Here is a 21,145-nt window from a genome sequence, read left to right as displayed (position 1 = left end):
TATGTTTATTAGTTTTTTATGATAAAACTAACTTATGGAGGGTATTTTAATGTGTTCTGTACAATGTTTTGTTTTGGAAAATTAGCATTAAGCCAAACTGACTTACTGTCTGTTAAATCAAATAAAATCTAATTATCTGGGAAGGTGGTTGTAAGTGAGGAAACCTAATGCTATGGGGAAGTTTCCAAAGAGATACTGTGCTTCATAGTGTTCGGCACAAGAACCATTATCTCTCTTGTTTATTTGAGATGAGATCAAGAGATGACATGGTTATATTCTATAAACACCTACACATGGATGATATTTCCAGTGATTGCAAGTATTTTATCTTAGTGACGTGATGAGTTCTCCTGGCTGTTGGCTGAAAAATGAGGAAAAAAAAATTAGTTCAGAAACAGCACATTTTAAACGAGAGAGTAGCTCTCCATTGGAACAACTAGTAGTTGTCAATAACTAGTAGTTGTCAACAAGTAGTTGTCCATAGGAACAACTACCTTATATCATTTGAAAACATTAAATCAAGGCCTTCTAGGTTATAATTTTAAAAGGTAGTCTGGGATTGTTATGAAAACTATGAGTGCAAGAGGCTAATGCAGATGGTTAGAGTAGCTCCTTCTAGCCTTGGACTGTCATAGTACAGAGGCTAGAATAACTTCTTCACTTTTTTGCATTCATATCTTTGCAGAGCAACTTTGACCTATTGAAATAAGAAAGGGACTAAATGTTATTAGTAAACTAGAAATTGTTTACTATTTTCCCATTCTATGTTTTAGGACCTTTAATAATACTTTACAATCATGTACCTCTTCTGAATTAAACAGAAATTAAAATTGTGGCTTTATATTAACATGACCATTTGCCTCAAAGCTTAGTCAGGTTTACCAAAGTCTCCCTCTGTTTGCTAATATTCAATGGTCGTCAACACATTGACCCAATGTCCCTCTCTTGCACTCTCTGTAGAGCTAGCTGCTAGTTTAATTCCATACAAAGAGAAATTAATCAGTAGTATTGATTTGCAGTCTTTATATTAGACTTCTGAAGTGCTCTTTATCTCATGCTCTTCTCTATTATTTATCCTAGGAAAACTTTAAAAAGTTTTATATATTTCTCAGTTCAATTACCTACCATACCATTTTAGGGTTATAAGGATGCTAGTGTGTATAGGAGGATGTGCAAATATTTAACATACAGTTTACAAACCTAAGAAGACCCACAGATTTTCACTTTTTTTCTTCAGGTGTGTTTGTGGTACTATTTCAATGGGGAAAACTATTTAAACTAAGAAATTAATTGAAGGTCTTATTAAATTGATCTGATATGAAGATTATCTTCATATTCACAGGACAGTTTTTCATTCACCTTTATGTATCATAAGGTTTCATAATACTTTCTGTTTGCTCTAATCTCAAACTCTTTGGATTTTCCAGTCTTTAAACTCTCCAGGGCAGGTTACTTAGTATATATCTATATGGCACTGAAACTAAACCCTAGGTGTGTTTGGATACATGTCGGTAAGTGGTCATCTACACTAAGACTTTTGAAGACTAGGTTTTCTGGATGTGAGCAAAATATGTTTTCTATTGTGAATGGTCTGTCTTTCTATGTCTTCAAGCTCCTTAAGCTCTGAGTGTCCATTCTGTGCTCCTGCAGGGATTGAGAGTAGCAGCAGGTGAATAGCCAGAGTATCTGGAGGGATATCCCAAACAGAACATAGCTGTTCCACCTGCAATTCTGGAAAACAAGTGTAAAAACTGTTAGGAATGAGAACAGTGTAACAGCATAGTCCCTTCTTCCACATCACTCTTTCGGCTGCAGTGAAAGCAGTAGATGGTAGAAAAAGACTACCCCAATTCAAGATAAAACTCCTGCCAGGAGCTTTATGAAATAATTGGATGGATGGATCTTAAGATTGCTTGGGAGGATCTTAAGATCCGTCTGTTAAGTTGTTTTGTAAAGCATACACTGGCCATGTGTCATATTCCCAGCTGATTATTTTTCATCTTTCTTTCATTCAGGTTCTCTCAATTTGCCCAAAGGACATGAGAGCAGATATATGTGTGCACCTAAACCGGAAAGTTTTTAATGAGCATCCTGCCTTCCGGCTGGCTAGCGACGGCTGCCTGCGAGCCCTGGCTGTGGAGTTTCAGACGATCCATTGCGCCCCGGGAGACCTCATCTATCACGCTGGGGAAAGTGTTGATGCTCTTTGCTTTGTGGTCTCAGGATCCCTAGAAGTCATCCAGGACGACGAGGTGGTGGCTATTTTAGGTACAGTGATCTCTACTGAAATTCTAGAGGGTTGGATAAATTTGCCTTCTGCTCAGCTTTGAATATTAACTAGTTTTGCCTAACATCAACTGAGACTGTTAGGAGGCTAGTGTTTGTCATAAGATGGAGATGTTTTGTCTCCAGAGATACTGCTGTAGAAGAAGGCCCTTCATCTTTTATGCCATTGGGAATGCTCTTTCTGCCCAGCATGGCTCACTGGTCACAAAGTGTCTCAGAGCAGAAGAGAATGGCATCTATGTGCTTGACATCTTTTAAATAGCCTAGTAGAGAAAATGCAGATTGTTTTATATTAGTCTCTTGGGAGGATTTCCACTTTAACCTTCACACTGGCATTTTAATTTGTCTATATACTGGCCCAGAATAACAGATGGAAACAGTCTCTACAGGGAAGCAAAACTGTCACTTATAGTGAACTGGCCTTAGAGAAAATCAGCCTCATCTAACTATGCAAAGAGATAGCGATGCACCTATCTCTTTGCATAGTCTACCCAGCAACAGGCATGAGAAGTTTCAGGAATGGGGAAGGTCCAAGTTGATCACCCTGTCACCTCACTGTGGTGTCTGGTTTGCCAGCAGTGGGTGGGGAAAGGCTTCATGCAGACTCCTCCCTAGCTTGTAAGGAATTGGGAAAGGTGTAGCAGATGGTGGGACTGAATGATCAGCGCTAGTGCTGAGGCAGGAGTCATCATCAGAGGCAGAACAGTGTAGATGAAGAAATGGTAGCTCTGCCTAAAAACCACTCTGAGTCTGACTTGCCTGTTTAAAGTAGAACCACTTCTAGAACTCGTCTCCAGTTGAATAGTAGCTATTTGCTTTCTCTTAAACTGGAGCTGTGGCTCCCTGAGAGCAAATCCAGTGGTGACATTGTCCTAGGGAACTTCTTACACCCCACTGAAGCTCTGTACTTCTTCCCTGTAAGGGTGGCTCCAGAGGGCTCCATGGGACCCTCTTGTATCTCGTGGGGATGACAGCTGTGAGATGAAAGTTACACTTGGAGTTGCCCTGGCATGTGGGAAGAGAGTGGACATGGAGAGTCACTACTGGTCATGAATCAAGGCTTCAGCTCCTTCCCAGCTGGCAACAAGGGGGAGAAAAGGAGAAATTAGGACAAGTGTGTAGCCAAGGAAGATTCCCGATGTGTTGCTGTACAAGCCTGTGTATGTGTCCTGCACTTGGGTGGAACTAGGCAGTGTGCAGATGTGTGGGTGAGACTGAATGGGGGTATTCCCCAAGGGCATAACCCAGGTCCTCCCAGCTGGAGAGTATGAACTCAGAAAAATGCACATCCATGCTCTTTTGAAATACCTGCTGCAGCTTTCTGTATTCTAGAGTATACTAAAGCTTTTAAGAAGAGAGATTTAAGGAAAGAATTAATCTGTTTCCTTACTCAGTTGCAGAGTTATTATGATGAAAGCTCCTAAATATGGAATTTCCAAAGTAAAAAAATTCCTTGTATTTTAGGTCACTGGACTGTTTCATGTTTATTATTAGTTTCAGTGATGATGTATTTGCTTACAGTGCTTTAAAAATCAAAAGCTTTAAGACTAAGTAGCAGCATTTAAACAAATAAATGTTTTTTTTGGGTATTACAAACAATAAATACGTAATTTTCTGAATAGAAGCAATCACTAAATGGATTACATGCAAAACTTTGTTGCCTTTACTAATGAATATTGTTTGTTTGGAATAATAGTAAACCCTTTTTTTCTACCTTGTAGATATGGTAAATCTAGCATTTAGGTTATTGTCCATTTGCCTGGAGAGACTTTTAACCATTTCTAGTTAAAGTGAATTACCCTAATTACCAGAAGTGCCTTCAATTCTGCCATGGCTGCTGGCAAGCAGTCCCATGACTCAGAGCTATGTTCATTGTGTACTACAGGGACTGGCACAATGTGTAAATGTAATTTAAAATAATCCGCTTCCTCTAGTCCTGGAGCACACTGAAGAGTGCTTTAATGCTCTGAGAAATTATTTAGCGGAATAGTGACCTGAGTAATTATGAGATGTTGTATGCTGAAAATTCACTTATGAAAGGAAATCTCTCCCACATGTAGTTGCAATGATATTGTCCCGGGTTCAGCTGTAACAGTTATTTTTCTCCTTCCTCGTAGCTGGTGCAGTGCTGTGTTTCGGCTTTAGTCTGAGAACAATGCTGATAACACACAGATGTTTTAGTTGTTGCTAAGTAGTGCTTACCCTGATCAAGGACTTCTGTCTCTCATGCTCTGTCAGTGAGTAGGGGCATAAGAAGCCAGGAATCCAGGAGAACTGTTTGGATTTTTTTTTCTTTTCAGTTTTTCGTTTTATATTCTCTCCCCTTGTTATTTCCCTTAGCAGTAGTGGTTTTGTATGGTACCTTAATTACTGGACTGTTCTTATCTCAACCCATGGGGTTTACATTATTTTGATTCTCCTCCCCATCCCACCCAGAGGCGGAGGGGATGGAAGGGGTGAGCAAATGGCTGTGTCGTTCTGAGTTACCGTTTGGGCTGAAACCACAACAGATATCTACAGTGCCAGCTGTGGCACCTGAAATAGTGACTGCAGAACAGTGATAAACATGATTTTTATCAATCTGTTCTGCCTTGAGAAGTTCAAGCACAATGAATCTGCCTAAGGGGGAGATCAGATTTTAAAACATCTGCCTAATGTGAAAACCTCTGTAGCTTGCTTTGAATACTCCAAGCATCTGCTGTCACACTGGGTTTCCTAGGGAAAGACAACTTACGGGGTTGTACTACCAGTCTGCCTATCTTCTCCATCCTTCAGCAGTAACCCAGAGAGTAAATGCAATGAATATTCTTTGGAAACTTGTCCTCATCAGTTTCCACTATGGGACCTGGAACACAGCAGGACATGCTGTCTGCCAGCCTCTGCTCCTTGCAGAGGAAATAATAGTGTAATGTTGTTTAATATGGTAGTATTATTTGCCTTGCTTAAAGAGAGAGAGAAGGAGAAGGGGAGAAGGTGTGTCCGTTTTTTGGTTGTTTTTTTTTCTTGTTAATCCTGCTCACCTGCCAATATATTGGTATATTCTTAGAAGTGGAACATCCTCAGAAAGTGAATCAGATAGGCACACCGACATGTGTTAGGAATGTGCATCTTCCATCACTTACATTCGTGCTTCTGTCCAGAGTGCAGGGTTTTGTCTTCCCTCAGGTCCCAGCATAAAACATTCCATAGTGCTGCTGCTTTTCCCCCTTGTTCATCTTGCCGTATCACATTATGTTCTGTAACAGCCATGGCGAGTTGGGGCATCCAGCCTCCCTGCCTGCTGAGACAGTGTGCTCAGGAGACTCGGCATCCCATCCATGTGCTTTCTGCAGCTCTGCTGTGGAGACAGCCATCCTTTTGTTCAGCAGCAGTCTTCCTGGCTCAGTGGCCCCAGCTTTGGTGTTTCAAAAGCAGGTGAAACCCAGTGATTGACAGAGCAACTTGCAGCACTGTGAGGTTTTATTCTCTCCTGGTTTGTTTTTGTTCTTACTGGAGCATAATTAAATGCCCAGCTGCTGTAGTTATCAGCATGACAGAAATCAGTACATTGAGCGAATGAATCCAATTGGAGCTCTGCAGTTTATATGTCTCATTAATGGAGATACCCAGGTGCTCCATTACATTTCCCTCATTAGTTATCTCCATCTCTCAAGGACAATCTCCACCTTTTGCAGGTACTGACTGCTGCTGTAGCAGAGAGTGCACCACCTGCAGAGCTGGTGTGATGGGGCGCTGCTTATCTGGAGAAAACAAGACCCAGTCATTTTAAAATAACTCATCTGCAGTTGCCAGGATAATGGAGAAGGGCAAACAGTCTTGTCTCTAATTATCAAAAATTTCCTAGCAAGTAAGGTGACCCTAAGAAGACACATCAGTAATTTTCCACCATCTCAAGCAGGAGTAAACAATATAGCTGCCACTGCTCTGCCTGGGGGAGGTGTTACCAGCAGAGAAGTCTCAGGAAAGACCAGAGGTTTTACACCCCCCAGGCTAACAAAGTGAGGCATCTGCTAGCAGAGGGCACCTAACAGTTCACCCTGCTGCAATTAACCTGAATTTGCTCCTGGCAAGGAGTTTTGTGTAAGTGGCAATGCCAACCAAGTGTCTCTGGAAGCTGCTTTCCAGCTCCCATTATTTTGCACAGCTGACTGCGTAAGTTGTACTGTAATTTAAACCAGGCAGATTGATTAAGAAGGTTTAAAGAAGTCATTTTGCCAGCAGAAAAATAATGACCCACCACATTCAAATGTTGATTGTAGGAATTGATCAAAAATATTGCTCAGACTGCATAGCGATAAAAATATATCGAGCAGTGAAATCTTAGTGGAGTCTGAATTAATTCAATTTTGATAGTCAAGCCAGAGTGAATGTATATTTAATAGCTCATTTTCAGCCACACTCAGGGTCTTGATCCTGTATCTATTCTATTAAGTTGTATTTGCCTTTATGCATGTTAATTCTCAGCATGTTCTGTATATACTCCCAGAGCAACCTGTTGTTTGTTGTTTTTTTTGTCTTCGCAAGCCAGAGTTTCACTTCTTAAAGGTCTGGGAAGGGGATATTATGCAGTATCAGAGGAGTTAAGGAAAGCAAGAGTGCAAGTGGCGTGAATTTGGTATGACAGCTGAAAACTGGGATGAGTCTTTTTCTACTCTTAATCGTACATGTGTTTGGAGGTCAAAAGATTAAGTCTCCTATCGTATCACACAGAGGAAAGTTCTTTAGAGGCTGAGCAAGTAAGAACATCCATTTAGGTGAGCAGGAGATGTAGGTGTTCAATAGTTGTAATTTGGTGTCTGGGATGCAGGCATCAACACTTTGAATTTCCTTGGTGCTATACAGCCAGTCATGTACTTTGTGCAGGACAAGTATGACCCACTGTGATGCACTCTCTGACATAAAAAACTGCCTGTCAATGCAATTACATCTCATAGTATTAGTAATTAATTCTGCGACTTTAATTAGTTTAGTTGGAGCTTGGGTTTCTTCTCAGGTGGAATGAAGGGAGCAGAATTTTCCCCTGTGTCATATCAGCTCTTGATATTTACACTGAACATTATTTTTCATGTGATGTAAACCAAGGCAGACTAGTTGTGAGAGTTTCCTCAGATTAATAATGTGCACCCAGTAGCAATTTATGGAACAGCTTGTTCCTATTTCATTTATGGAAAAAGTCCCTTTTGTTCCAATGAATTAAAGCTCTAAAATGCCTAAAAGTAAAATGATTCATAAAGGAAAGGGTTGGGGTTTGGAGATTTTTTTTTTCAGCTATCAGCATTGCAAAAATTAATGTGACACATGATGGTTTTTTGAGTGTTGAATCTCAAAGTATTTTGCAAAATATTTGAAGAATTACTGATCTGAGAACCAATGTGATGTGGTGCTCTGTGCTATACAGTTCTTGAGCATGTGCCTTGCAATAAGTAGTATCTTGCAGGTTTAAGTTGGCATACGTAGTACCACGTAACATTTAGTCCTCCGCATGCTTGTTTAAAGCATTATTAGTTCTTACTGACAGAGTTGAAGGGAAAGTTCAATTTTTCGCATTATTTTGCAAATTTAAAATATTTTTGTCTCTATCTGCATGCTAGTTAACTATAATAAGAAGCATCAGTCTTAATTTAGTGCCAGCTGGTGTGTTAGAGATGTGATCTGCAGCCTTCAATGTCAGAAAGATTCCTTTCACTGAACTGAAAAGTTTTTGAATTAGACCTGCACACTTCACTGCCAAACAGAGGGACTCAGAAGTCTTGGCAGTGACAGAAAAGGAAAATTATTTAAAAATCATATGATGTATTTCTTTTAACTCAGACTAACAATTTGAGGCAGTTTGATTTGCTGTATAAGATTTGAAGATTGTGAGACTGGTCAAGCTTTCAAATATGTTAGGAAGAATAAAAAATTTCTGTATAAAATCAAATTGGAGATATTCTGGGCTTCCAGAAAAAGATGAAGTACTAGGACACTTGCACTAAAACTGGGGGAGATGAGGCAGAATATGTATATATACCATTTCGTCTTCTTGCAGCAGTCCTGAATGCTGGAAGAAAGGTACATTTCTTTTGCGTTTCTAGGCACAGATGGGGAAGGTTGCCCTGTGTTAAATAATGCAAAGCACCTTTGCTGGCATATGACTGCACAGCACAGAAAAACACCTTACCACCTTAAGAAGTCTTGGTGCCTTTTATGTATTTTTCTTCATTGCTTCTTTTCCACCAGAAATTTATTGTTTCATTGCCTTCCCAAATTTTCTTCCAAAGGCCCCATCAACTTCTCGTGTCTACTAAAGTATTTCTCATCTGGAGAAGGCTAATTTTTTCTTTTGCATAGATATGCAAGGGTTCTGAGACACTGTTCAATAAGTCTTTCCTTTCTAAATGCAAGAAATTTTTCATTCCCTTTGCAAGGTCCTGAGGAGTTTCATAAGGCCCTTCAGATTTTTTCTGCCTGAACGGTCCCTGTGTGAGCTGCTGTCTCACAAATTGGCAAGTCAGTGTACGGTGCAAGGCTGTGGAGAGCACCCTTCCACCCACTTTTGTATGGGAGAGTTATCATACCATAAAAAAATAGTGTATAGAAATATCTATTATATAGTTACATATTATGTACATATTATGTACACATATGTGCATATTATGTACATATTATGTATACATTATGTACAGTCATATGGACATAATACACCAGCAAATTTTTGTCCATACCTAGGATGATACCAGTGTAGTTATTTTAGCAAAAATTATGCCTGTCACCAACACCTTCCACATGTCCTCCTGGTTTCTGTGGTTCTTTCATTCCCAAATCCCTACACCCATGTTCCTACCAGCTTTAATGTAGCAGTATCCAAATCCTCCCCTTCCCTTTCCTCATACCAAGTGCAAAAGGTATGCAAGCAGTTCCCACTCCAATTCAGCGTTCTTTTTTGCAGCGATGCTCTGATCACGGTGAGAGCAGGAGCAGGAGGACTTCCCATAGCTTCACCTCCATTCAGGTGGAGTATTAAGACTGCTCAGAACTCAGAACAGTGCAGATTTGGGAGGTAATATGCTGAGGCCTCAAGAAATCTCTAGAGAAAGGCTTTGAAAAATCTGCAGGCCGCATCAGCCCCAAGCACCTCTGTATTCCCAGCCCAGCACTGGGCTTATCCTGAAGGTGTGTATATGTTGTGCTAGTGCACAACGTATGCATGCCTCTGAGTAGCTGGTATTTCAGACCTACCAGTTAAATTTTCAGTTGCAACTCTGAAAGTTGGTTGGTTTTTTTCTTTTCATTTCTTTGTGCTATGTAAAATTGTACTTGAATGAATAATTACCACTCTCTACTCAGTGAACTACAGTTAATAGGGACAAAGTATAGCACATTAATCTCTGTATTTATGAGAAAAAGATGTCTTTTGGAGAATCTGGTTGGCTTTGTTTTCTTTCGGTACATTTCTTGGTATATTTATAAGAGGGAAATAAGACTTGGAAGTGTGTGTGAAAAATGTCAGATTCAAGAACCCTTAAACACTTCCAAGACATTCTGCTTTCTGAAGAGAATAAACCACAATGTAAGAGGAGCTTATGGTTTCAGCATTCAAATCCATCAACTTATGGCTCATGGAGGAGTGGATAGGTTCAGTTCATCATGTCCCAGCCTTTCTGAGAGACCCAGTGCAGTTGCCTGCCTCACTGAAGGCAATGAGAAGATCTTCTCAAGTGTATGAATGGTGATTTCATTTATCTCTGATGTGGGTACACATACCGTAATGTACCATCATGCAGAGTTTCTGAGCAAATATGCACTGCTTTCAACTTCTTGGCTTAGATTAACTATGTATTACCATAAATTTGAGAAGAAAACAAGTATTTTGCTGACATTTCAGTGGGAAAATTGTAATAGTCCCTCCTATTGAATTGTGTCTTTTTAACTGCACTCTGCAGCCACTGAAAGTGAGACTCAATTCTGTTCTGTGTCCACCTCAGAGAGCAAATCCATTAAGCAATTTTGTGCATTTCAGAAATAGTCTATTTCCTATAAATTATGTAACTGTGCTGAGTATGTCTGTAAACCAGGTTTTGAACTGTGGGTATAGACAAGGACAATTAACTGCAATGGGTAATTTCAAAACAGTACATTGGATAAATGCTATGTGACTGAGAAATGCTCTGTGATGAGAGTATTTCAAAACAGCTTGCTTTAAAAATTATACCAGCTGTAGTATGTATAGTAGTTAATTTTAATTATATCAAAACATGTAGAATTTAAAGCCGTCCAACGAGAATGCAGTTATAACCTTTGTAAGAGATGATTCTGCTATATAGACTGCTGTTAGAAAATAAAGTCAAGGAAATTAAGTTAAAGACTTACATTTTTTATTTTACTCTGCATGAGGAATGTGAGATATCCTCTACTGGGTACAATACCTAAACAGAAACGGAAATAGAGAAATATATGTGACCCCCAAAAGTAATAAGGTTGGGTAAATTATTACTCTGGTCTGTGTTCCCAAAATAGAGTTGAGTGAAATGTTGCATGTTCTTAAAAGAGGAAATACTAAAATATATTACATTCTTTTTTATCCCCAAATGACCAAGAGGCTGCTTCAGGTACCTGAAATCAATATCAATACCACCACTGACTGACCGATTCTAGTTTCTTTTTAATATGTGCTAAAATAAAGAGCTTGGATAACATTGAGGTATAAAACACAAATAAAACAAAACAAAGCAAAAAAACAAACCAAAACCTTTGTACCATGGCTTCTGCTTCCAGATTTGAGGTGTTGGCCACAAACGGGTTACTATGGCTCTTGCTCAGCCCATGGCTGATAAGCAGCTGGGGAGCAAAAGGCAGCTTTTGGATGCTTCAATGTGCTTTCTGTTGCTGCCCCTACTTCTCCTCAGAGCAACCGTAGCATCGCAACCTGAAAGCATAACTCCAGTCTGCAGCCATGCTGGTGTTATGGTTAGGTCAGGAGTATGATTTTCAACCTGATATCCTGATCTTCCCAACTTGTCCTGATCCAGTGTCTAGTGTGGCTGTCTATGTGGATTCCTTGCAGGTGAAAGGAAACTGGGGTATGTTTGAACATATTTCATGCACTTCCATCCCTTGGAGTTCTGTCTGTGGGATGGGACTACAGCTAGTCTTAAATCCTCAAAATACGCATCAGCTGTTCTGCTTCACTGCCTACCAAAGCAGAAATAGCCTCAGGTGTGATTTTCACATCTGGTTGAAATTATTTATATGTGCGGGTGTCTAAGGTGTCAAACCCTGTCTTAGCAAACATTGAAATACAGACTAAAGTGTAAGCCTCTACTTAAGTGGATATGTTTGGGTTTAGAACTAGCGGTCTGGATATGTTTAGGATGTAGAGCTGATTATTTAGAGGTCGAAAGTCTCAGGGAGGTTTGTGATGGGTTTTTCAGGAGTGTTGCAGCTCACTCTGAATTAAAAATGTTTAATTCAAAAATTTAAAATGGGATCCTTGGGCTCTGGAAACTGGCTCCTGCATCATACTGCAAAGCCATGGTGACGTGGGAACCCTGATGTCACAGGCTTTTGGAAAGAGCAGGGCTCCTAAGTCATTTAGGAGGAGACCCTCAGAAATAATTATCACCTGACCATCAGTTACGTACTTATTATATTCAGGAGCCTTTGAAAAATCCATTACCTGCATTTTCAGCTACAAGAAGACCTTTACAATCTGGCTTTTATGTGTTGTGACACTTCACAGAGCAATATATAAGTACCGTAAAAACCTGGGATTACTGTGAGGATACCCAAGTACCTTGGATACTTTTAAAACATTTACCTTTATTAGTTTTCACAGTTGGGAGCTTATTTTAGAATGATTGGAGGCATAAGACAGTTTGGGAAGAAATCATTTGTGTGCTGATAAACACTGCATAAGCATTACCTTTTAACAAATTTGTCCTGCTGATTTTCAGGTAAAGGCGATGTGTTTGGTGATATCTTCTGGAAAGAAACCAGTCTGGCCCATGCGTGTGCCAATGTACGGGCTCTGACATACTGCGATTTACATATTATTAAACGAGAAGCCTTGCTTAAAGTGTTGGACTTTTATACGGCTTTTGCAAACTCATTCTCAAGGAATCTCACTCTCACCTGCAATTTGAGGAAACGGGTAAGGCAACAGCTTTTGTTTTCCCCTTTCTCTCTCCAAGACATTGCACACTTTTGAAGACTGCTTGCAGTGTTTAACAACACCTAATTTACTCTCAATGTTTTCAGGTCGTTGCAGATTAACTGGCCTTTCAGTAAATGTTGTCGCTGTTTGTTAATGATGGCTCTATAAAAATTACCTGTAGATTTGCAGCTCTGAGAAGCACTCCTAGCAGGCTAATACATGGATTACGTTTCCTTTTCTTCACAGTTCTGGGGTTTTGGCTTTTTTTACCCATTGCATGATGTATGAAGTTTTATTTTATAGTCTGATAGAATACAGATTCTGGATTCCTCAGAGGTGGGGTTTAGTGTCTCACTTGCTACAGTACAGGCCAGAGGACAGTCTGATGGATCTGCATGGCATAGACCAACTAAGAGAAATTTATTTAAGTTAAATAAATGGAATGTACTCAGCCAAAATATTGTATTAATACCTGCTTCTCTCACTTGCATATTTTAAAATTTTAATATGGCAAGGTTAATAAAGCTTGGTAGCAATTTTACATTCAAAGCTCACTCCTTAAACCCTCCTGCTCATTTTATAATCAATCAGCAATGCTCACTATCCATTAATCCTTTCAAAGAACTCTCCATCTAAAAATGAATTAGCTGTAAGGACATATCTTTAAAACAGGTTAAGGGGTTCTTTAATTCACATTGCAGCTGCAAAATTCGATCTTTATGATTTTTTTTATTTAAGATCGATGAGGGTTATATAAATTTCATTTGCGTAGAGAAATATTATAACAATGATTTATAGATTATTGAGCATTAGCTGTGATCCTCTAGCTGCTGAAAGGCATTTTTCTGCAGCTGTACCTTGAGCATCTTACCTGATAATGTACCTCAGTACAGTAGTAAGGCTACCTCAGTGTTTCACAAGGCAATTTCAACTGCTGCAGAAAGAGGAGTTCAGACCAACTAGAATTTTACTTTTCTGAGTCTAGTTTCTCTCTAGGCATGAGAACATCTTACAAATACTCCTTTCAATTTTTAGTGGATTTCTTGTGCTCATTAATGTATAAAGTGTGGCACAAAATAACCATGGCAAAAAGCAGATGTAAGGGGATCTGTGCTGGAGCTTAAAAGAGCTGAATTATAATGAGGTTTGGTTCCAGCTTGTCATCTTACCTCTGACTTGAAGGTTAATTCTGCTTCAGACCTGAAGAAGGGCTTTGGGGCTTCAAAGCTGGTTTGTGGTTTCTAGCTTATCATTTCTTTGTTAATAAGATGTCCTCCAAGCCTTGACTTCAGTGTCCCCAGCTTTGCCATCTCCACCTACCTTTTATGTGCCATAAACTACAGACCCAAGATGGCAATTCTGCTCAGGCATTGCTGATGGTGATTTCATGGGACAAGATAATGCCACATGTATTGTGCCAAAATGTATTCTTTGCTTCTGAAAACATAGAACCTATCACTTTAGCTAGCCTCCTGGGGCTCCCCTCCCCCTGATAGCTTTGGCAAGGCTGTGTACAGCAAAAACATGCACATACCTTCTCCCAACAGGGCAATGTGCTGGAGTTCAACTCTATAGTCTGTGGATGCATATTGGGGAATAGCCTCCTGGCTGGATTTTTATGGATTTTCCTCTCTCTCATGCACCTTTTTTAAGGAGAATTATTTCCCCTTCAGGGCCCTGGTTTAAGCAGTCCACCCAGGTGGAAACTCTCATGGAGTTCAGGTCCTCAGTACAGATACCTGCTGTCTAGCTCAGTGTTATGTATATGGACTTTGCCATGGGGGTAGTGACTCAAAGCAAATAGGAACAGCACTTCTAAAGAAATGTTAGATTTTGTGGAATGAAAGGAAATGTTAGTCAGGGGCATGTGTGGGTGTTATATGAGAATGGATGGAGAGTGAAAGAAAGGTCATTCCCATGTGGTACATGCACAGTGGATTTCATTTCACAAAAAGTTGGGTGATGATGTCCAAGGCAGTCACCTGTCACCTGTATAACACATGAAGAATGTTTTTTCCAGAAAGCAATCACTTGGCCCCTCTTCACTGCCCAGTCTGGGGTGGGAAAACCATCCCTTTTCTGCTGACTTTTGAAAGACTCCATGATCACTAACATGGGTACTCAGATAAACCCACCTATGATGTCTCCTACAGTTTTACTCAAGAACTATTTTGGGAGGAGTCTTACTTGTAGTATTGCAGTAAGATACAATAAGAAGTATTGCAGCTCTAGTACTGAGCCAGAGCCTGCTTTGCAGAAACTCTGTGTATTATTTCTAAATAGATTCACAGATTCATAGATTCATGCTACTTTCAACACCAAGAACACAATCTAAATCCTGTTACATAAAATTATTCAGGGTATTGTTTTATTCAGGGTATTGTTTCAAAACCTGTATCTGCTGAAAGTGATTTCCTTCAGGGCACAGAAGAGTTTGGTGTTGAGTTCATCTATTATGAAAAGTAGTGCTTTTCAGAAGAGTTTCATCAACCAAACAGAAAGCAGTTGTTCAGGCAGGGAGACTGGGCTGACAAGAGCTGTACTGTACTGCAGCAGTTTGTGCTGGAGTCATGTAATATAAATGGAAAGAAAATTATTCTCTCCTTTAAGTGATTTCAGTAGAAATATATTTAGCACTTTTCCCGAGTAGTTATCCCTCGTAACGTTTGACATTTAATTAGACAAGAATACCCTACTTGCAGTTCTGTATTCAAGAAAATGGCTGCTCTCACTGTCAAAAATAATTGACAGAATTGTTCTTCCTCAGGTCTGCTCTTCAGAATACATGTACATGTACGTAGGTGCACACACACATGTGATTTTTCTGCACTGTCCCTCACCCAGCACTTAAATATGGTCCATAGACTGCAAAGCAATTTAGACGTTCAGAAGGTTAATAAATTAATAATAGTACTGAGTACAAAAGGTTAGTTCCACATGACAGGGAAGAGAAAGCCTCAGCAAAGTGGGAAAATAATCTTTTCTCACTCCCAAATAATATTTAGAGGCCTGACATGTTGAATGACCTACTTAAGGCATCTGCTCAACATGCTATTATCAGCTCTGGATTTTTGTTGTCTTTTTTTGTGTTAGATAGCTCAGCCATCACACTGCATTTATGAGACCATAAAGTGAGCATGCCTGCCTGCTTTTCAACCTGCAGTCATCTCTCCTGCCCTGGGCGGTGAAGTGACTTTTAATCTGTAATTGCAAAGTATTGCAGCATATCATGTTTCGTGCTCTGAAATCTTTATGGCACATCTAGTGTCACTAATACATACTACAAGGCAGAAAAAACACTCTGAACTTTTTTTTTTTTTCCAAACAGGGAAAACAATTATTCTGGGAAAATATTCTTTAAAATCATATTTTCATAGAAGATATTCTATTAAAATCATAATGAGATTACATAGCTGCCTCTGAGGACTGGAAGTTATAAAGCAGTGTTTGGAATGTATCTTCAAAGAGTTAATTACTGTCTTCTGATGTTGTAAGGGAATATTAATAATGTATCATTCATTAAGTGCCTTTCAAGATTTCAAACATCTGGAGGAAGGCGTCTCTGCAAGCTTGAGCCATGCAGCTTGGCCTGAGCAGGGGAACCAAGGCAGACCTCTAGGAAGCTCGAAACTGTATAAATAAATGCATGTTTTATTGATGGTCGAAATTCAAGAAGGAAGGTCTACATCAAGATACCAAATACGTTCCCATAGGAAACAGATGGTTTAGGTGCAATAGCTATACCAACACAGTTTGTCCAGGTGCAGAAAAAAATTGAAATGCAATTTTGGCCTTCCTGAAATCACAGCTAAAATTCTCCTGGTTTTAAGTAAAGCAAAAATTTCCCCCACAGCTTTTAAGGTACACAGTCACATACTGCTGTTTTCCACAATGAACAAAATGAGCTGTGTTAAAGAAATGAGTTAGGAGCAGCCAGGGAAGAGGATAATTGTCCATATAGGACCTCTGGTGCACTTGCTCCTGGAAGGTGTGCTGTGGAATGAGCCAAGGAGAAATGAGTAAGGCAGTGAAATACCATCTGGAGAGGCTCAGTTCTTTTTCCCGCGATGCTCTTAAAGCCAGGGACAACACTGTGAGCAACTGATGTTATCTGATGTCTCCAGAACACTGTGAATCTCTGAGGCTTTTTTAGTGGGTGAGTCCATCAGACCGTCTTAACACATGTCCCTTTTTTTTCTATTTCAGATTAGAATAATTTCTTTTTAAATTGGCTTTCTGTTTTTGCTTGAAGTTTTAAGGAATCACATTTGGTGATCATTGATCATTTCTATGTCACATAGTTTTTAGAAAAGCTTTATTTTAATTTGAATTCTGCATTCATGTCTCGTGAAAGTTGTACCAAGGTTCACTTAGGATCCCCCTTCTTTTTCATTTTTAAGACTCTCCAGATGGTGTGCTATATTAGCAAGTGCCCTGATGCAAAAGCAGTGTCAGAGGCAGAAAGCATTGCTCTACATATTGCCCCTTGCTCCCGAAGGTTGCACATGTTCTATCAGACCTGTGGATTTTTGCAGGTTTTGAGCTCTGAAAACTATTCGCAATTACAGCAGCTTAATTCAGAGCTGTTTGCACTTTGCCAGCTGGTGCTCACACTCAGTCCTCATCAGTTGTTGGGGGTGACTTGCTTACATAGAAATGGATCAGAGCATTGTCCTTGGATAACTCTGGCAAACAGAAAGCTGTGGGGTAACTGTGGAGCAGGATGTGCTGAGCACCTCCTCTGCCCAGTGGTCCATCTACACTGGCAGGTCCATCATCCATTTTCACATTTTTCAGTCTATTGTTGGGAACTTTCTCCATGTGGGACAGCAATGATGGCAAAAGCTATCTGGGAAAAACAAGCTTTTCCATCACTAATGAAGAGAAGCAGGGGAGAAAAGCACAATGCTTAGGAAGCTGCTGTGCTAATACTGTAGATCAGTGAGGGCTTCAGTGGGCTCTTGGACTTGCGTCCTGTGGTAAGGAATTGTGCCCGCCCCCAAGGCTGATATTCAATCCTCATCCATCTCTCACTCCTGGCACTTTCCTTTTGCACGTGCCGGTTATTCCTCTGCTGGTCTGAGCTAGTGGCAAGGGTCAAGCCCCTGGAAGGGCAGATAAAGCAGATCAATTTCTATTATGGCTCATATGGCCAGCAGGCTTTTGGCATGACTTAATCCAGAGTTTGTTTATAACTCAATGGCTTGCTCAAGCCCATTGAAATTAATTTGTTCAACTTCTTGTTGGCAATGTAGATGGCATGTTTCCTTTCCCTGTCTGTATCTTTTCAAGGTCTCTAAGCATCTGCAGGCTCATACATCCTGCTGCCTCCTGATCCTAGCTGAAGCAAGGGGACCCAGAGAGGTTCCCCAGCCAGGCCTGCTGACACCCCTCTTCACTTCTCCAGGGCAAACACAGAGTGACGTTAGTCACAGCCCACAGCTGTGCTGCCCATGACATAGTGTTTGGATGTTTACAGCTCTTGCTTAATTACTACAATAATAGGCAATTATCTTGTGGCTGTGGCAAAGGGCACCCTTCTCAGTTGTGTAAGCCAGAGGTCTCACCGCTTCCTCCTCAGTCCTTTCTTATGTGTAACTCCAACAAAAATATAATGCACCTTTAACCTCCTTTTTTTTTAGCTTTTCAATCAATAAGTTCAGATTGGTTTGGGCATAAAGGGGAATTTATCTCCCCATGCTCTATCTGTAGAGCTCAGAGGCTAGCCTTGGTTTTAATTTCACCAAATTTTTTTCTATGCCTGTAAGTGAGACAGGTAAGATTGTTTTAACCTTATTTCAGGGTGTTCCTGCCCCTTCCTGTCCCTCTCTGGTCTTTAGTTGTATGCTTTTTTTTTTCTTCTTTTATATGAACATGTCCCAGAAAATGAAGTCTTACAGCTGTAGTTTAGTAGCAAGTTTAGTATGAGCACAGAAAAAGTAAGTTATGCCCTCAAAAATCAATTTGGTTTTTATTTTGCTCACATCTTACCAAACTCTGCAGCCTCCATTACGCTTGAAGAAGCTTTCACTGAAGAAAATTTTTGCATTTTTCTGTTATTGTTCAGCTTCATTGCATTCATAGCTATTTCCAGATATGTTAATGTTCCATTGCAGTATTTCCTAAAGGACTATTTCACTGATTTAGATCTCGTACCATCTCTGATGGTTTCTAGACCTGTAGGTTGAATGTGCATAGGACAGAAGAGTCAGCTTCAAACATTCAAACAATGTGACCTCATCCAAACTGCCAGTCAGCAGTGGTACCTGGCTGGTCAGGGCCCAGGAATTTCTGAAGAAATTGCTAATGGGTCTGGGCCACACACGTGGGGAATTTATCAGCATGAAGAATGGAGCAATTCCTTGTGTAGTTGTAGCTATGTGGTTAGACAGCTATGTGGTTAGATAGCATGGACAGCACAGTCCATGCTGCACCCTCCACCACTGAGAGACTTATGCAATTCCTTCTGGGTGAGGATTACATATCTGAGCCTAGAGTTTATTTCTGCAGCTCTTCCCTCCCCTCTCCTGTTCCCCTAAGCATTTCCTTGTGTCTTTGCTGTACTTCAGGGACATGGGAATTTGAGTTTAAGGCAGTCAAAGCATAGAAGTTAAACCTTGGAGGACCGTGCATGACTTTGCTAGGTAGAAGAGCAACACAAAAATTCAGAGAAAGCTGCAGCAGTATTAACTTCACCTCTCTGTGCCTCTTCCAGACGGCATGAGGCAGCTGTCTGAGCAGAGCTATTGCTGTAAAAGCTGTCAGTAGCTTTGCTTTTCCAAGGTTGTTTCATAGCTGTGAGCCTGACTCTTTCCTGCGTGCCTCACTCCCTTGCCACCCCTTTTTGTCAGTTCATACCTTCCTTACAGTGGTCTCTTCTGAGCACCTTTCAGGGCATACAGATTGTAGGAAATCAGGGGTGCAGGAGGAATTGAAGCTTTGAACTCCCCCCTTGAGGCACAGAGGGAGCATAGTGGATTTCTATCCTTCAGCAAGCACAGCGTGCTTGGCTGTGACCGTGTTTGTGGATGAGTGCAGAAATGGTGTTAAACCTGAAATCTCTTTAATGTATCCAGAGGCCAACAACAAAGCTGGTGAAAGGGCTGGGTGGAATGTTCTATGAGGAGCACCTGTGGACTTTGGGGTTTTATAGTTTGAAGGAAAGGAGGAGCAGGGGTGACCTCATTGTGCTCTACAGCTTCCTGAGCAGGGGAAGTGGAGACAGAGATGCTGATCTCCCTGGCATCCAGTGATAGCACACATGGGAATTGTTCAAAGCTGTGCCAAGGGAAGTTTAGACTGGGCGTTGGGAAGCATTTCTTTACCAAAAGGGTAGTCAAACACTGAAAGGTTTCCTAGAGAGGTTGTTGACTTCTCAAGCCTGTCAGTGTTTAAGAGTCATTTGGACAGTGGCCTTAATAACATGCTTAATAACATAACTTTTTATCAGCCATGAACTGGTCAGGCAGTTGGTCTAGGTGATCATTGTATGTACCTTGCAATTGAAATGTCCTCTCCCCTCCCCTACTCTCCTTGCCGCCTCAAAGGCTTGGGTATTGTAGTAAGTGTTTAAATACTTAACTGAAAAACAGGGCACTGTATATCCCCTTGGGTCTTTGGGAGGCCTGGAGTGGTATGGATTTGTGGCACAGCCTGGATTCATACATTTTGCCTTTAGACTGCGCGTAGATGCAGATGTCAAGGGTATCATTGGAGAGTACCTAAAATATGCAAAGGCAGTGGGTGGAAGACAATGGAAAATAGGAGAACCAGTATAAGAACTGTAAAATACATAAACTTTTTTTCCCCTCAGAACTCTTGACTATTGGGAAGAGAAGGAGAATGTCAGGCATGAGTTGTGGAAGAGTAAAATAAACTATTATTTAAAAAACAGACCAGGCAATACTGTTCCATCAGAATTTTTAGCTGCAGTCTCAGCCCTGACCAAGACAGATTTGGCCAGAAGACTGAACAGCCTCCCTACCCTGGAGAATGTCCTTTCATCCCTCTGTATGAAGAGAGGGACTCTTCATAAGGAACTGTAGCAGTGGGAAAGGGATAATGGGTTCAATCTTAAACAGGGCAAGTTCAGGTTAGATATACGGAAGAAGTTCTTTACTGTGAGGGTGGTGAGGCACTGGAATGGGTTGCCCAAAGAAGTGATAAATGCTCCATCCCTGGAAGTGTTCAAGGCCAGGTTGGAAGGAGTCTCGGGTGACCTGGTCTAATGTGAGGTGTCCCTGCCCATGGGTGGGTGGTTGGAGCTAGATGATCTTAAGGTCCTTTCCAACCTTAACTATTCTATGATTCTATGTTAGCCAGTACAGCTTTAATAGTGTTTCAGAGCCACATTAATCCTGCAGGATACCAGCAAGCCCTTATTCTATTCTGAATATAATTTCTAAATTAAGTACCTTCTTCAGAAATTCTGACTGGGTTTCTGTAGGAACAAGAGGCAAAGCACCACCAACTCTGTCAAAAGTAGGATGGAGCACAGTTCTGATAACCAGAGGTAGACTTAGTGTTGGTTTTGGATGTGAAGCTTCCCTGTATAATCTTGTATAATCCCTATTTGATCTTGTTTATCATACTGGTTGTTTTTGTTGGGAAATGCTGGGCAGTTTAGCATACTTTTCATTCAAGGATCTTTGAACACAGTGGTATGGCTGCAGAAGAAAATCATATGTGCTGATGCACTGCTTTTTGCACACAGAGGATCAACAGCTG

The 21,145-nt window shown here is 40.6% G+C and overlaps 1 protein-coding gene across 1 annotated transcript in view; it reads left to right on the top strand.

The window, feature by feature from the left end:
* The window catches only part of KCNH5 (potassium voltage-gated channel subfamily H member 5), a 159,102-nt gene that overhangs the window by 114,630 nt on the left and 23,327 nt on the right, over positions 1-21,145 (top strand). The window contains exons 9-10 of the mRNA XM_057416066.1: positions 2,016-2,268; positions 12,219-12,415. Coding sequence (XP_057272049.1) covers positions 2,016-2,268; positions 12,219-12,415 — 450 coding nt within the window. The remainder of the gene's footprint in view (positions 1-2,015; positions 2,269-12,218; positions 12,416-21,145) is intronic.

This window comes from Pezoporus wallicus, unplaced genomic scaffold, assembly GCF_028554395.1.
Source record: "Pezoporus wallicus isolate ANWC-B61680 ecotype Strahan unplaced genomic scaffold, APGP_CSIRO_Pwel_v1 scaffold_2146, whole genome shotgun sequence".
In the NCBI taxonomy this organism is placed as follows: domain Eukaryota; kingdom Metazoa; phylum Chordata; class Aves; order Psittaciformes; family Psittacidae; genus Pezoporus; species Pezoporus wallicus.
Note: the sequence above shows the minus strand (reverse complement) of the source record. Positions and strands in the feature narration are given on the sequence as shown.